Source organism: Melampsora larici-populina (assembly GCF_000204055.1).
Source record: "Melampsora larici-populina 98AG31 unplaced genomic scaffold MELLAscaffold_14, whole genome shotgun sequence".
NCBI lineage: Eukaryota > Fungi > Basidiomycota > Pucciniomycetes > Pucciniales > Melampsoraceae > Melampsora > Melampsora laricis-populina.
The window spans coordinates 394,393-410,527 of record NW_006768778.1 but is presented as its reverse complement, the minus strand read 5'-3'; the positions used below and the strand labels follow the sequence as shown (position 1 = coordinate 410,527).

The following is a 16,135-nucleotide window of genomic DNA, read 5'->3' as shown; positions in this document are numbered from 1 at the left end:
TGTTTTATTACTTTCTTGTGATTGTGTGCAAACTTATTGTTCAATATCCCTTTCCCCAATATGCGAAATGTCAGGCTTTCACGCCATTGTGTTTGTTTAACTGTGCAGAGTGCATCCATTCAGACTCGATGCCCTGCCACACCGCGGGCACCCTTTCTAAAATAACCCAGTTGCGGTCTCCCGGCGGCTTTGTCGAGTGTTGGAGAACGCCTGTGGGCTGGCAGCAGGCCTCCTTAAGGAGGCCAGGAGGCCGCCCTCGTATCAGTCTCCCTGGCGCCCTCACGGCAGCGGGGAGGCGACATTTGTCTGACCAGCTATGTACCGCCTTTCGCGGCGGAGCCGCAGGCTGTCACAGGACGGTCGATTTTGACTGCCTTATGTCGGTCAGGACGCCTCGGTGGTGTAGTCATAAAGGTCCATTGTGTCAAAACTCAATTTTTGGCCCTTTTAGGCCCCGTTTGGTATAGCTTTTAGCTTTTATAAATACATTAGAAATTAATAGATTATGCATTGCATAATTCATCATTTTATGAAGCCAATTTTCAGATCTGAAATTCAATTTTCAAAGCAAAAATCAATTGATGTTGTTCGTTCTTGTTTGGTATTTCATCAAACTTGACTACATATCAATCAAAATCTACTATCATCATGATTTTTGATGGGTCAAGTCGTTTAGAGATCAACACAACTTGGCTATTGATCCATTGATGACTCGATAGAATATTGATGGATTAATGGAGTTAATCAGTAGTGAAATGATCACTTGGTCCAAGTCTGAACTCCTCAGTCTATATGTTCACCAAGAAACAGGTGATGTTGTTTCTATCTATCACCAGGAATTGAGTGAAAGACCAAAGTCAAATTGGTGATTGTGAAGGTCAAGTTATTACAAAATGAGAGTTGAACTTGTAAGGATCACAGTCGTTAGCAAAGATCGAAGTCGCGTTACAACAATTGAAGATATACAAATCAGACTAAGGTTGATAAACATGAACATTTGAAGTTTCTCGCGTGATAGAAAAAGAATCGTTTGCAGTCGTCAAGATTTTGATCGGAAGTCGTCTTGAATCTTGATGTGACAGAGCCCCGAGTTTTGAGGCTTTCCCAGGTTGATAATGGATTATTGAGACTTGAAAGCTGGTCAGGAGCAGCTTTCAAAATGATCCAAAATAATAGATTATTGACTGAAAAATGGCTTTTGAAAAGAGGGGCAAAGGAGGGCAAAAGCGATAACAAACAAGTTTTTTTGAAAAAGTGTAAAATAGATTATTTTCAAAAAATAATACATTTCTTCCAATTTTTGTAAGCCATACCAAACGGGGCCTTAGCTCTGAGTAAATTTGCTGGCTTTTGCCCAAAATCCCATTGTGGCTCCAATTTGACCACATACATTTGAAAAACGATGTACCAAATTTTGCCTAATTTGACTCCAGGCAGACAACAAACATGTTATGAACTGGGTTTCACGGGACTGACATACATTACACATGTCACGGATTCGTAGCTAGTAGCTTGTACCATCCCACATTGTACAGATGCTCTTTTCTCCTTATCCGACAATCACAATACAAAGACCAACCTTGATAGGATAACCCACCTCCCTCGTCCCAACCCCTGTCCGTGATCATAACATATTGTCGGATCTAACTGACGAGCGACGAGGACTCCAAAGAAAATCGAACGAAAGAAATTAGATTAAAACCGAGGAGAATCAAGCAGAAGATTTTAATAGATTAGATTTACCATTGATTGAAGAAACTTTAAATAAACAAAACCTTATCACCACTACTACCACCACCTACAGCGCTTCTAATACCAACCCATACAACGCCACAACGTCACCGACATTCAGTACCCAAACCTTCGACGAAGACGTCGACTCCGAAAGTGAAACAGGCCCATCATTTGTGGACGCGGACGCCCTCTCTAACACCGACACCGTCAGCATGGAAGACATTCAACGACAATTGAATGAACTTACCAATGCACTAAGCCAAGAACGCGCCTTGCAATTGCAGGCCGAGGAAAGATTAGCCAAAAACATGCGAACTCAGCAACAACCCGCTGCAGAGTCTCAACCTATGCAGACGGCACCCACCCCTGTTGATACTGCCCCTCAGACTAAAGGTCCTAAGGTTGCAACCCCGGACAAGTTCCATGGAGTTCGCGGCGTACCGGCTGAAGTATTTGCCAGTCAGGTTCAATTTTATATCATGGCCCACCCGTATCAATTCCCGGATGACCGTACCAAAGTCATATTCGCAATGTCTTATCTCACAGGCACGGCAAGCAGTTGGGCGCAACCGTTGACCAACAAACTGTTTGACCCTGATACATCTCATCTAGTAACTTTTGATCGTTTTGTGCAAAACTTTAAAGCTATGTACTTCGACACAGAAAAGAAGACAAAGGCCGAGAAAGCCTTACGCAGTTTGACTCAAAAAGGAAGTGTAGCTACATATACACACGAATTTAATTTGCACGCGTCACACACAGGATGGGAAGTTCCGACTCTCATCAGCCAATTTGAACAAGGCCTCAAGAAGGAAATCCGCGTCGCCATGGTATTAGTACAAGAACCATTCACATCTATTGAACAAATATCTAACCTCGCCATCAAGATCGACAACAAATTACACGGAGCAACAGACACCAGCACCACACCTATTACCACTCCGATTGACCCTAATGCCATGGACCTTTCAAGCACGTACACACGACTGTCTGACGAAGAAAGAACCAAAAGACTACGAGCTGGACTATGTTTCAAATGTAATTGTCACGACCACATCTCTACCGACTGCCCGGATCGAAAACCCAATCGCAACCCTACCAACTTTAAGGGAAAGAACGGGTATAAGAGTCGTATAGCTGAATTAGAAATCAAGATAGCCTCATTATGTAGTAAGGGTGAACATCAAGAGGATAGAGGAGAAGGTACCAGCAGAGCCGACGCGTCAAAAAATGGCAAAGCTCGAGACTGAACGTTGTGCCAATCTCGAGCAAAGTGGAAGTAGAGGAGTTAGTAGAGTTAGGTTCTAGCCAAGTTGTAATGTGCAATAACAATGATCCAAGGCTATTTTTTAGAACTGAACTCCATGTGCCCCACACTTCCCGAGCCACAACCACCGCGCCTCTTAGTTCCCTCCTCTTGATTGACTCAGGAGCCACGCATAATGTGCTAGGTGAGTCCTTCGCGAACAGGACAGGACTCATCGACTACGCTTTTGAAAGCAGCCGTGACATATCCGGCTTTGATGGATCAGCCAGCCAATCATCACACGAAATTGACTTAATCATGAACGAAGATTCAACACCGTCAAGATTTGTCATTACCAGAGTAAAAGATACCTACAATGGTATTCTTGGAATGCCTTGGCTTCTTCACCACGGCCACAAGATCGACTGGAAGAAGGGAACCTTCAAACAGGACGACTTCACCGTTGCCGTTGCTACAACAACGTCGTCAAACCCGACAACACTCTCACCTGGACCCAATTTGGAGCCCGTGAGGGACGCTAGGAGATTTGGCGAGGGGGTGTGTGTCATTCATGATACACTAACACCCCCGCAATGTGCGTATATTTCTACTTCTATTGATCATCACCCCGTTTCAGCTGGCAAGCCTTTATCCTTCCTAGAAAACTTGAGTGATCCCAAACCAACAACACGAGCATGTACCAACGCGCCAATATACAAAGACCGCATTGCAACTGCTGAAGCAGTGTCGTCAATCCCGGGAAACCTCTCACCTGGACAAATGGATCCCGTGAGGGAAGCTAGGGATTTTGACAAGGGGGTGTGTGTCAGTGATGATACGCTAACACCCCCGCAATGTGAGCATGATATTCCCCTACCTCCTATCCCTATACAAGAACAAGCTGGCCAGCAGGATCCTTCCCTGAATAATCCAGATGTCGAGATCCACGCGGCAAAAACTTCATGGTTGACATCAGCTAGACTAGCAGCCGAAGGCAAGAAGGATACCCCCCCGAAATCAGTCGAAGAACTTGTACCATCTCATTACCACCGCCACCTACACTTATTTGTCAAGTCCAAAGCCCAAAGACTTCCACCACGAAGATGTTACGACTTCAAGGTCGAACTAGTCCCTGGCGCTCAACCACAAGCGAGTCGAGTGATACCGCTATCTCCAGCTGAGAACGCAGCTTTAAGTGAACTGGTCAATACCGGCCTGGCCAATGGAACCATACGTCGGACCACGTCACCGTGGGCAGCACCGGTGCTATTCACTGGTAAGAAGGACGGAAACCTCAGGCCCTGCTTTGACTATCGCAAACTTAACGCACTGACAGTGAAAAATAAGTACCCATTACCTTTGACAATGGATCTGGTCGACAGTCTGCTAGACTCAGATAAATACACTAAATTAGATATGCGCAACGCTTACGGTAACCTGCGTGTGGCGGAAGGCGACGAAGACAAGTTGGCATTCATTTGTAAAGACGGACAATTTGCACCACTGACGATGCCTTTTGGTCCCACAGGAGCACCTGGCTACTTTCAATATTTCATGCAGGATATCTTTGTGGGACGTATAGGACGGGACGTAGCAGTTTTCTTAGATGACACCTTAATTCACACTAAGAAGGGTGAAAATCACGAGGCGGCAGTTGACAGCGTATTGGACATCTTTGAGAACCATCAACTATGGTTGAAGCCCGAGAAGTGCGAGTTCTCTAAGGATCAGGTGGAGTATTTAGGACTGATTATATCTCATAATCAAGTCAGGATGGACCCAATGAAGGTAAAGGCTGTAACCGACTGGCCAGAACCGCGGAACGTCACCGAGCTCCAACGATTTATAGGTTTTTCCAATTTCTACCGAAGATTCATAGATCATTTTTCCAGCACAACACGTCCACTGCACGACCTCACAAAGAACACAACGCCATTCATCTGGGACGAGAGATGCAGGAACGCTTTTGACAGTCTGAAGAGATCTTTCACCTCAGCCCCTGTTCTGAAGATCGCGGATCCCTACAGGCCATTCTTACTCAAATGTGATTGCTCTGACTTCGCCCTGGGAGCAGTCTTATCTCAACGATGCGACAAGGACGGTCAGATTCACCCCGTGGCTTTCCTTTCACGATCACTAGTTCAAGCGGAGAGAAATTACGAAATATTCGATAAGGAACTCCTTGCAATCGTGGCTTCATTCAAGGAATGGAGACACTACTTAGAAGGGAACCCCAACAGACTTGAAGTAGTTGTCTACACTGATCACCGCAATCTCGAATCTTTCATGACGACGAAGCAACTCACTAGACGACAAGCACGTTGGGCGGAAACCCTGGGTTGTTTTGATTTCATAATCAAGTTCAGACCAGGTCACATGAATGCCAAATCTGATGCGCTGTCACGACGACCGGACCTCGCTCCAACAGAAGACAAAAGACTCACATTCGGCCAATTACTTCGACCGGAAAACATCAACGAAGAAACTCTCATTGAAGTCTCAAGCTTGGAATCCTGCTTTGAAAACGAAGACGTACATTTGGAGAATGCTGACCACTGGTTTGATGTGGACATCTTAGGAATCAAGGATATAGAAGAGATACAGATCGACGATGCTACAGATGAGGCAACAATCACGGACAATTCAATCATTGAAGAGATACGGGAAAAGACTAGAACATCATCACGGCTGCAAGAACTCATGAGGATCATCGAGAACCCTATATCTTCAAGAATTCGAACAACAATCGCGGATTATCAAGTAAAGGACGGACTCATATATCACCACGACAGAATCAAAGTGCCTGATGACGATGTGTTGAAACTGAAAATCACAAGAAGCCGACATGATGGACTCCTGGCAGGACACCCGGGTCGAGCTAAGACACTAGGACTAATCAAGAGGTGTTTCACATGGCCCTCAATAAAAGCATATGTGAATAAGTACATAGACGGCTGCACTTCATGTCTAAGAGTCAAAAGTTCTACAAAGAAACCATACGGATCCCTTGAGCCACTGCCAATACCAGCGGGCCCGTGGACGGACATCAGCTACGATATGATCACGAAACTTCCAATTTCCAATGGAAAGGACAGCATCTTGACAGTGGTCGATAGGCTCACTAAAATGGCCCACTTTATCCCGTGCAACGAGAGTATGAACTCGGAGCAATTGGCTGATCTTTTACTGAAAGAAGTTTGGAAACTTCACGGCACACCAAAGACAATAATATCTGATCGTGGTAGTATCTTTATTTCACAGATCACACAAGAACTCAACAAAAGACTTGGAATCATATTGAAACCCTCAACATCGTTCCACCCACGCACTGACGGTCAGTCAGAGATTGTCAACAAAAGTATTGAGCAATACTTGCAACATTTTATCGGATACCGGCAGGACGACTGGGAAGCCCTACTGCCAACCGCTGAGTTTTCTTATAATAATAAAGATCACGCTTCAATAGGAGTCTCCCCATTCAAAGCTAACTAGGGGTATAACCCTACTTTTGGAGGCATACCTCTAGGTGAACAATGTGTACCGTCAGTGGAGGAAAGACTCAAGACTTTACAAGAGGTTCAAGACAAGTTGAAAGAATGTTTACAAGCAAGTCAAGAAGAAATGAAGATTCAATTCGACAGGAAAATTAGAAGTACTCCAGAATGGCAAGTTGGAGACCAAGTTTGGTTAAGTAACAAGAATATATCTACGACACGACCCAGCCCCAAATTGGAGCACCGTTGGCTAGGTCCTTTCTCTATACTCAAAAAGATTTCCAGATCCACTTACAAACTGAATTTACCAATCTCGATGAAGGGAGTACACCCAGTATTCCACATATCAGTATTACGTAAACACGAAATCGACGAAATTGAAGGAAGACAGGAACCAGAACCTGCGCCAATCTACATCGAAGGCAATACGGAATGGGAAGTATCTGATGTTTTAGATTGTAGAATGAGAAACAAAAGACGAGAATACCTCATCAGCTGGAAGGGATTTGGGACTGAGCAAAATTCATGGGAACCAACAACGAATTTAGGCAACTGCAAGGCATTAATTGATCAATTTAACTCAAAATTTCCTACAGCATCAAGTAAATACAAGAGGACGCGGCGAAAAAAGTGAGAGGGCAAGCTTTTTCCCACTGGGTTTTTTAATGCTGCCCGTGGAAGAATGCAGAACTTGCAAGGGGGAGTTTGGGCATAAAAGGGGGATACTGTTATGAACTGGGTTTCACGGGACTGACATACATTACACATGTCACGGATTCGTAGCTAGTAGCTTGTACCATCCCACATTGTACAGATGCTCTTTTCTCCTTATCCGACAATCACAATACAAAGACCAACCTTGATAGGATAACCCTCCTCCCTCGTCCCAACCCCTGTCTGTGATCATAACAAAACATCTGGGGAACTTGGATTTGGGCATTTCAAAGGCCTTGGATGAAACAAAAAAAATTGGAGAAAATGGTGAAAGAAGGATATTTTTAGAAATGAGAATTTAGAAAGTCCACAGCCTTCAGACATTGAAAAAACTTGTTTTCATTGTTATTTTTTGGCAGGTCGATGTGGAGCAGAAGGTTCAAAAGTTCCTTGTTGCTTGACACAGATTGAGCTGATTGGTATGAGTGAAGTATGGTCTTTTCCTTGCATGGCTCTATATGACATATGTACCAAGAGCTTATATCAGATTGACTGTGGTGGATTCAGACCTTTCTTTGTAATTTAAGTGAAATTTGATGGATTATTCACAATGGATTCCCAGTGTACCTCCACATTCCAACTACATGTACCTTAGAGTTTACTTCCATTCTTCTGAAGACCACAATGGCAAATTGAATAAAACAAACCTCCTTTCTTTGTTATCTTACAGATACCACACAGGTTTCAAGGATATTTGGAGAGTATTGTATCTGTGTCAAAGAGTTTGCTTTGGCTGGTGGACATTTCCTTGTGACTACTTTGTGGAGAGTGAAAGTGCTTAAAAATGGTGTGTCTAGGTGATTCTTCAGTTTTTGGCTGGACTGAGACTGTGGCCGTTATGACTACATAGAATAGCTCTGTGGAAACAAGGCACATAAAATTTTAGAATAAAAAGCAGGTGGCTTTGGCTCCAAGGGCACAATGACCTTAAAAAAGAAAAATCCAAAAATTTGGCTTTTTGGCTCCAGGTTCCACAACAAACATATTTGCTAAAAATTGAATTTTAGCTCCAGCAAGACAATGGGGCTTTGGTGGTGCTATCAGGGGTACTAGCAAGCCTCTCCTTCCTTTCAGCAACACAACCTACAGATGGATCATTTATATCAGATGTTGGCAGAGGGTCTGCAGTGGCAACCAATGAACTAACAGCAAACCAAGCATTTGGGCCGCTGGAGGGCATATCCAATCCAAAATGGAGATAGCTTTAATGATAGAAATGTTCAATTTCAAACCAAGTACTGATGCAAACCCAGACAAATACAGCTCATTAGCTATATTTAGTGATAGCCAAATAGCACTCAACTTACTGGCAAAACCACAGGCCGCAAAGACACTGCGATACCTCACACAATGCCTACTGAGGACTCACAGGATTTTACACAAGCAGCTTCAACTATGACTTTATTGGACTCCCGGACACAAAGGAATTGAGCTTAATGAAAAGGTAGACCAAGCAGCCAAGGAAGCGGCAGAAGGAAATTTGGAACCTATGATGTTACCAATCAGCCTAGGCTGCCTTCTATGACACACACAAGCAACAATTGACACAAGGGATTCAGGGAAGCTGTATCTATCAAAACATATAAAACAAAAAATAAATGGATAGCTGACACCTTGGCCAACTAGAAGAAGGACAAGCAGCATCAATATTTCAATCACAATGTGGCCACTGCCTGCTACAAAAGTTGCTACACAGAATAGGAGTCAAAGAGAATGACCTCTGGGACACGTGTTTTGCAACTGAAACATTGGCACATTTTCTCATCTACTGCAGAAAATACAAAGAACAACAACAACTGTTCCAAAAACAAATCAAGAAAGCAAAAATCAAGGTCAACACAAATTCAGCAAGAAAATTACTCAATACACCAAAAGCTTGCCCTTAGATTGTGCAATTCATACAAAACACTGGCAGATTTAAATATTTGAAAACTTATCTAGATGATTAGAACACATAATTTATTGTCAATTTTTTACTTTTTCTCACTTACAACTTATGCAATATTTATGCCCCTTTATTTTCTGTCTCTTTTTGCCTCTGCTTCAATCTCTTGTACACTTTTCTTTTGGGTGTTTAGTTAACCCAAAGCAGCTATTGTAAAAGCTTGGTAGTCTGTTATAAGATTAGATACAGAAGATGTTGTAATGCATGGTAGTTACCACCCCCTTTGGTAACAAAAGTTGCATAAAGTTACATATGCAACTTTTGTATCACAGTGAGAAATTTTCTCACTGTGTGTGTATGTATACGTATCCCTTGATTGAAGACATTTGGTAAACTTTTCAAAGGTTCCATTATACAATTTTTGACAAGTTCACCATAACTTTGCCATTTGGTAAAGTCAATATATGCATCATTTGACTTGATCATTCATTGTCCATGAGTGAATTGAGTACAAATCACTTGTTTCTTCTCATTTCCCCTTCATCTCCCTCATCTTTGTTTCCATCAACACCGATTCAGTTCTGCTTTGCACTTGTTTATACAAGGTAGGATAGATGGTCACAAGATAAGACTTTTCATTCATGTTTCATGTTTAGTAATCATCTTTGAAATTATCATAGTTTGATTATGCTCCTGAACAAATTGGGATCACTCAATGTTGTGAAGGTTGTTTACCAAAACAGAAAAAAGTTCAAGATTTATCTAAAAGTTAGGCTACTGGTTTTAAAACAGTTTGGGTAGTCTAGCTAAAAACATCAAATTTGGAGGCTAATGAGTATCCAATTTAAAATAAGATTCTGATTCAAGAGAACAAGAATAATGTAAATGATTTGTGTTTGATTTGAATGGATCATGATTTGCTTTGCATATAAAATCATAATTTTTTGATTTGAAAGAATCTAATTTAAATGAACCCAATCATGATACATATGATTTAGTTTTGATTTTGTATGATTATGATATATTTTGATTGAATAAGCTTTGTTTAAAGTGAATAAGTGTTGAATTTGTGTTGAAATAATGATTCAAGTCGATCAAAGGGAGTCGAGTTGGTATTGGTGTGAAAAGTAACAGAAAGGGAGGAATGTTAGAACAAGACAATGTGTGAAAAACCCAAAAAGATTAGTGAGTCAGAGGTTTGATATGGAGTGTTGAGGGGAAGAAAAAGATAGAAAAAATGAGGAAAAGAAACAAGTAAGAAAAAACTGACCATGATGAGATGAGAACCAAGAGCAATAGAGAGTCACACACCCACAAAGTTGCATATATACAACAAATAAACAACTTTTTTTTGTTTTCATGAATACACATGATTTTTGCATATATATGCAAAAATATGTGTGTGCCTTTTGTCGCACTTGGGTTTACCAAATGATGATTTTGGGTTGCATGTGCAACCAAATATCACTGCGCATTTTTGGTGGTGCACATTTGGTCACACATGTTACATATGTGTTACCAAAGGGGGTGTACAGTACACACACAAAGTTAGTCAGTGCAATATGTGAAATCAAAAGCACTTTTTAAAAAACAATACAACCAACACAGTCATATTTCAGATCAGAGCAGGCTTCACAGTGTCATTTTACTAGTCACTGGCAGGCCAGTGAGTTCCATTCACCTCAATTCAATGTCAATTCAATGTCAGTTCAATGTCAGTTTGACCTCCAATTATGTTTGAGTGGGGGATATGTATGGGCTGCATAATCACTCAAACCTTCCAGACATTCTGACACCTTCATGTGTGGACATGCAACCAAACTTTATTCCAGTTCATTCTGGAAGGTTATTTGTCTGCTACTCTAGGCCAAACATTGAGTTTGGATTGATATTGAACTGACATGGATTTGCAATTGGATTGAGATTGGATTGAGGTGGACGTACTCACTGGCCTGCCGGTGAGTAGTAAAATGACAATGTGCTTCAGCCCACTGAACGGCCACCTCTTCAAGAGGAATATCACTGATTCAACCCTGTGCAATACTTGTAAAATAAGAGAAAACACCCACAACCTTCTGCTCTATTGCAGGTGATACTTGAGAGCAAGAGAGTCTTTCAGGAAAACCCGGAAAGAAGAAGGTATCAATATAGCTTGGAATATTAATTCAACAAGTATGTATATGCTATCATGATCATTTCAAATACCCAGATGACTCAATGAATTGTACAAATATCCCAACATGGTCTGAGCCTTTCTCAAAGGAACATTCATTTGCTTCAATCTCTCAAGATGATTATTTACAAACACACAAGGCAAGGTGTCCCCTTCTTGAGAATCTGTGAAGTAAGATGAAGTAGATTACCTTGGAAGAATAAAGGAAAGATGTAAGCAGTCAAAGACTGAACAATTAAAAGAGAGCTTTTGTTTTGGCTTGAGGACCTTGAAGAGCTTCCTGTCTTAAAAACCTTCTGAGGAAACAATCAGACAATTTTCTAATTATTGGTGAGAACAATCTGAATGTTTATTCACCTGTAATGATATGTCATGGCAATCACAACTGTTCAGGCATAATAGTCAAAATTTGAGAAGTCGAAAATCATTGACTTCTTGATTTTGGATTGAAATGACAATACCTTCCCACATGAAATTGAAAAATCTGAATAGACAGTTTTGTGCAGGGGATCTGGATGGAGGGCTGCACATAAAAAAGAGAATGCTTGATCAGGATGGATGGGAGCTGATGGGTCCATAGCACTGTGTTTTGGTTGATTTTGGCCCAAACTTCTACAACCGACAGTGTTGATCATGGCTCAAGTCCCCTGCTCAAGCCTTGGACCTGTTCAATAGATTGACTTGGGCAAGGAACTTGTGTTAAGTTGGAAGATGGGGGGTCTAAACAATGAAGCGGTAGCAAGGGGCGCTGATCTGTCTTGTGCAGTCAATCCTTTCAAGCCAACTCACGGCACAAAATTGGAGGGCTATCAGACATTTGACAACACTGGCTCTTTGAGTCCCAAGATCAAGGAGTACAGCATCTCAATGACTAGGGACAACTACACCTGAGTACATGCAAACTTGGTGGCACAGGAATTGCATTCAACGTGTGGTTCTGTCATTCATCTTTGGCATGGGTGATTGCCGAGATCCTGAAAGACAATATTGAGTGTCAAATTTACTGTGCTACGCCAAATCCATGGTGATGGCTGCGGCAAGCGTTTTGTGGTTGCGAGCTTATGGTTCAAGATGCGATGTGAATCTTTTGAGATATATCCATTCCAAAAGATCTCCTGGCCTATGAAGGACAATAAGACACGTATATTATACAGCCGTTTCAAGAAAGGTTGACAACTTTTTTTGGAGAAAGTTGTCTCCGCAGCGGGTAAAACCAGAGACAAAACTTGATTTACAGGTTTATTCTTTTCTGTATTCTTCCAATTAGCGGAGAGACAAAATTGAGTGAGGGACAAAACAGGACAAAACCCAGCTTTTGCACATTGGCGAGATTTTCAAAAAAAAACAATCTTTGTTGAAACAGCTGTAGCTTTAATACTTCAATGAGCACTTGCCAAGGCAACATGAACACCAGATTTTTTAGAGACTTTTGGCAAAGGAGACCTTACCAAACCGTTGGGACGTCAGTTCTCTGCACAAGGTAATCAAGCGCTCCGAGTTTTTCAATATGCAATCAAATTTCCTGTGTTTCCTTCGAGAAGTCTGCGTCGTTTCAAGTTCGACTGCCGGTGACGTAATTGGCAATAGCAAATGATGCCTTCTGCTATCGCATCTTGTTTTACTCATCAGATTTGTTGATTCTGGTTCGTTTGAAGTTTAGTCTTCAATCTTTTCACCGCCGAAACGCTATCATCATATACAAAAACGTACTGCTCATCACGACGAATTGTTTGGGATCTTTCGCCCACTAAGAAACGAGCGGGACGCCGCGGGGCACGGGGTGTATCCTGATGGATCTTCAAAAAAGAGCTGCGAAACGTTGGTAGTTCAACATGTAAGTATATTTGATATGCTCAAAGTCCGCCCATCCGGACATTCTTATCATTCAAGGTTTGTTTCAATAAAGCGCCCCAAAACTGCGTTGTAAGAGTGAGCTTTAGGCAAATATGTTGTAAAAGTCAATCATATCTTGCACAGCCTTCTAATCGAGCTCCGAGTTGGGATCCCATATTGTGATCGTCCACTACTCGCCTGCTTTTCACGATCTAGAGTGCATGTAAAGCTTTCAATATTAATGATGAGTACTTTCGCCCTCCAGCTCAAAGTAGGTGGCGTTTATTCAACTCCGCTCGTACTTCCAGAAAGTTGTTGATCGGATATTCCGCTTCGTTGGTACCTAATCTGGTGATTATAGGGGGACAACACATTCTCGGTGAGGCTGACAATCTCCTTGATGATCGAGCCATAGCTAAGCTGTCAATTTATCTTCTGCTTCCAATGGATCATCCATTAGCTATTATCTCAAGTTGCCGACGCTGAGTCGATCAGTGAGATATGGAAGTTGTGCACAAAGGTGAACCAGATGTTTTTCTCCGTACACAAGAGCGCAACATTCTCATTTTTTTCGAATTTCCGGGACCGTACCGTAGGTTTCGGCACACTTAGAGCAGGGTGAGAGATTGGAAAACTTGTCATGGAGACTTTTCTATTTGCCATCAATCGACAAAAGCGCTGGGGTTAACAAGAGCTTCAAGGTGAACCGCACATTTGTCTCAATGTTATAGAAAATCATCCACAGTGTGAGAGTTGACCGATTCTAACATAAAGTGGTGTTACAGAGACTGAGCAAAGAAACGGGACAAAGGGTATCGTACCTGTTTGATTTAGCCTAGAGCTCCTAAAGCCCTGTGATATTAAGCCGTTTGGAGTCTGACTGGAGGCTTCTATCATCTCACCCAATGATAGCTTGATCAAGAAAGACATATCCGGCTCAGTCAGCTTAGTGCACCCCGTCTACGAACCAGTGCTCATCCTAAGCCAAAAACTACAGCTGTATCATCAACATTTCATCATCCCGCTGTGGTTTGTAGTTTGGCGTCCATTCCGGTTCAAGGATGGTCAGCCGATAGCTTCATTACTTGCAGCACCATCACTACTTCGAACCCGTTGAACACCGCACCCATGTCACCGTACGATTTGGATTTCAAAGCCGCATCATTCAACCTGGAATCGTTTTTGTCCAGCTTTTCTCCCTTGGCACTTTTGAGTGCTGTGAATCAATCTTCTCATCCAGAAGGGGGCCGTTTGCAAGAATCAGATTGTACTAATGAGTCCCAGACATTAACCTTCGAAACGGCAGACGCATACTCGAATGCCACAACTCCTTCAGATTTATATGCCACTGATGACTCGATGGAGCAACAAGCAACTGTCGAACCGCGGAATCTCAATCGAGACATAATACCGAGTGCTTTTCCATGGGAGGAGCCGTGTCATCAATCCGCTTTTCCGAAGTGGGAAAGCCCGCCGTTCTGTAACTTTCCCCGAGTGACATCCGCACCGTCTACATCCATGATAGAAATGGAAGGAAATGCAAGCAGCCTCCCATGCGGAGCGAACATGTCTGACCAGGCTTTCATATTCAAGAGTATGTGACCCTTCTCAATCTTAGAACGGGGATATTTCTTAATATTTTTGTTTTGGCCTTGAATTATCTCGAAATCTATACACTTCCTCATTTTCAAGATGACCTATCAGGTATTGGTTCTCAAATAAGTCCACCGTGTGACCCATTCACGATTTCTCGTCCCGAAAATCCGGCACCAGCATACCCAGTCTTATCAAGCTCTTGCGAGAACACTTTCATCTCATCAGACCACAGGTCTAGTCATAGAAGAAAACGACGGAACCCGATGGCCACTCGTCCTCCAACTTTCACTGGGCGGTCAGAAATGGCCGATGGTATAGGCTCAGATGGAAGTGCAGAGAGCCCTACATGTTCAAACTGCAGGGGTACCCAGACTCCTCTATGGCGAAGAGGTCCAGATGACGAGCTATTGTGTAATGCGTAAGCTCACCGCCTACACTGGAAAGTCTGTTGATCTTGATAACCCGTCCCTACACTCATCTATCCCCGTCTACCCCTCTATCACAAATTCATTTTTATTCGGTAGATGTGGCGTGTTCTATAAGGTGCACAAAAAGCATCGTCCGCATAACCTTGCAAAGGTCAAGAATACATTTCGAGGAAAATTCGGCTCAAGAAGACATCCGAGGGACACACAACCAATCAAGTGTACCAATTGCAATGCCACAGCGACACCCATGTGGCGTAAAGCACCGGATGGAGCACTTCTATGCAACGCATGCGCGCTCTAGTATGTCACGTTTCTCAATTTTGCAAGAAGTGTCTAAGTTGACATGGGTATAGCTAAATACTCACGTTTTCCTCATCTATCAGCTTCAAGTGCCACAAGAGACCAAGACCAATGCCCCCTCAGGATGCGAGTACTATATCCACAGCGTCGGTGATGGCCCAATCCCTTACAGCTGGGATAGGTTTACCTTACCCAACGCTCTGTAGTCCAACGGATCTGCAATGCAATTTCTCAAGCTTCAGGGATATCTATGACCGTAATAGAGCCAACGGGGGGATGAGCACCAGCCCATTAGATCAACTCAGCTACCTACCCCTATTTTGATCCGATTATCCGTTGCTCTATAGCTTTCTATTCCTTGAACTTTTTGTCATGCCTTCTGATTATCCAAATCCATTTTCAATCACTACACCACCCGATACAACTCTGACGCCGAAATCTCAAGTTTTGTTTGAATACCATACATACAAGAAAGGTATTTCTGATCTGTGGTCATCATGTATTTGATGATATCCTTTTGCTCCCTATTTTCAACCCCAGGATATGATGGTGTACCATCTGGAATACCAGGAAGATATAGATGATATATGGAAAATTGGGAAAACAAACTGATAACTGAAGACAGAACCATACGGATAAAACTAAGGAGACTGTCCAGCTCCCAGATCAATCATAAACTTTCTTTTTGTTCTCTAAACTTTTAGAAAGAAATGTTTATGCTATCAGAAATCT

At 42.5% G+C, this 16,135-nt stretch overlaps 1 protein-coding gene across 1 annotated transcript; it reads left to right on the top strand.

Annotated features, from left to right (window-relative positions):
• Positions 1 to 14,769: 14,769 nt before the first annotated feature.
• Positions 14,770 to 16,135, top strand: MELLADRAFT_55799 (uncharacterized protein; the record flags this gene model as incomplete). Its single annotated transcript, XM_007409084.1, has 3 exons — positions 14,770 to 15,093; positions 15,200 to 15,403; positions 15,487 to 16,135. The coding sequence occupies 3 exons, from the start codon at positions 14,978 to 14,980 to the stop codon at positions 15,725 to 15,727; spliced, it is 561 nt and encodes a 186-aa protein (XP_007409146.1).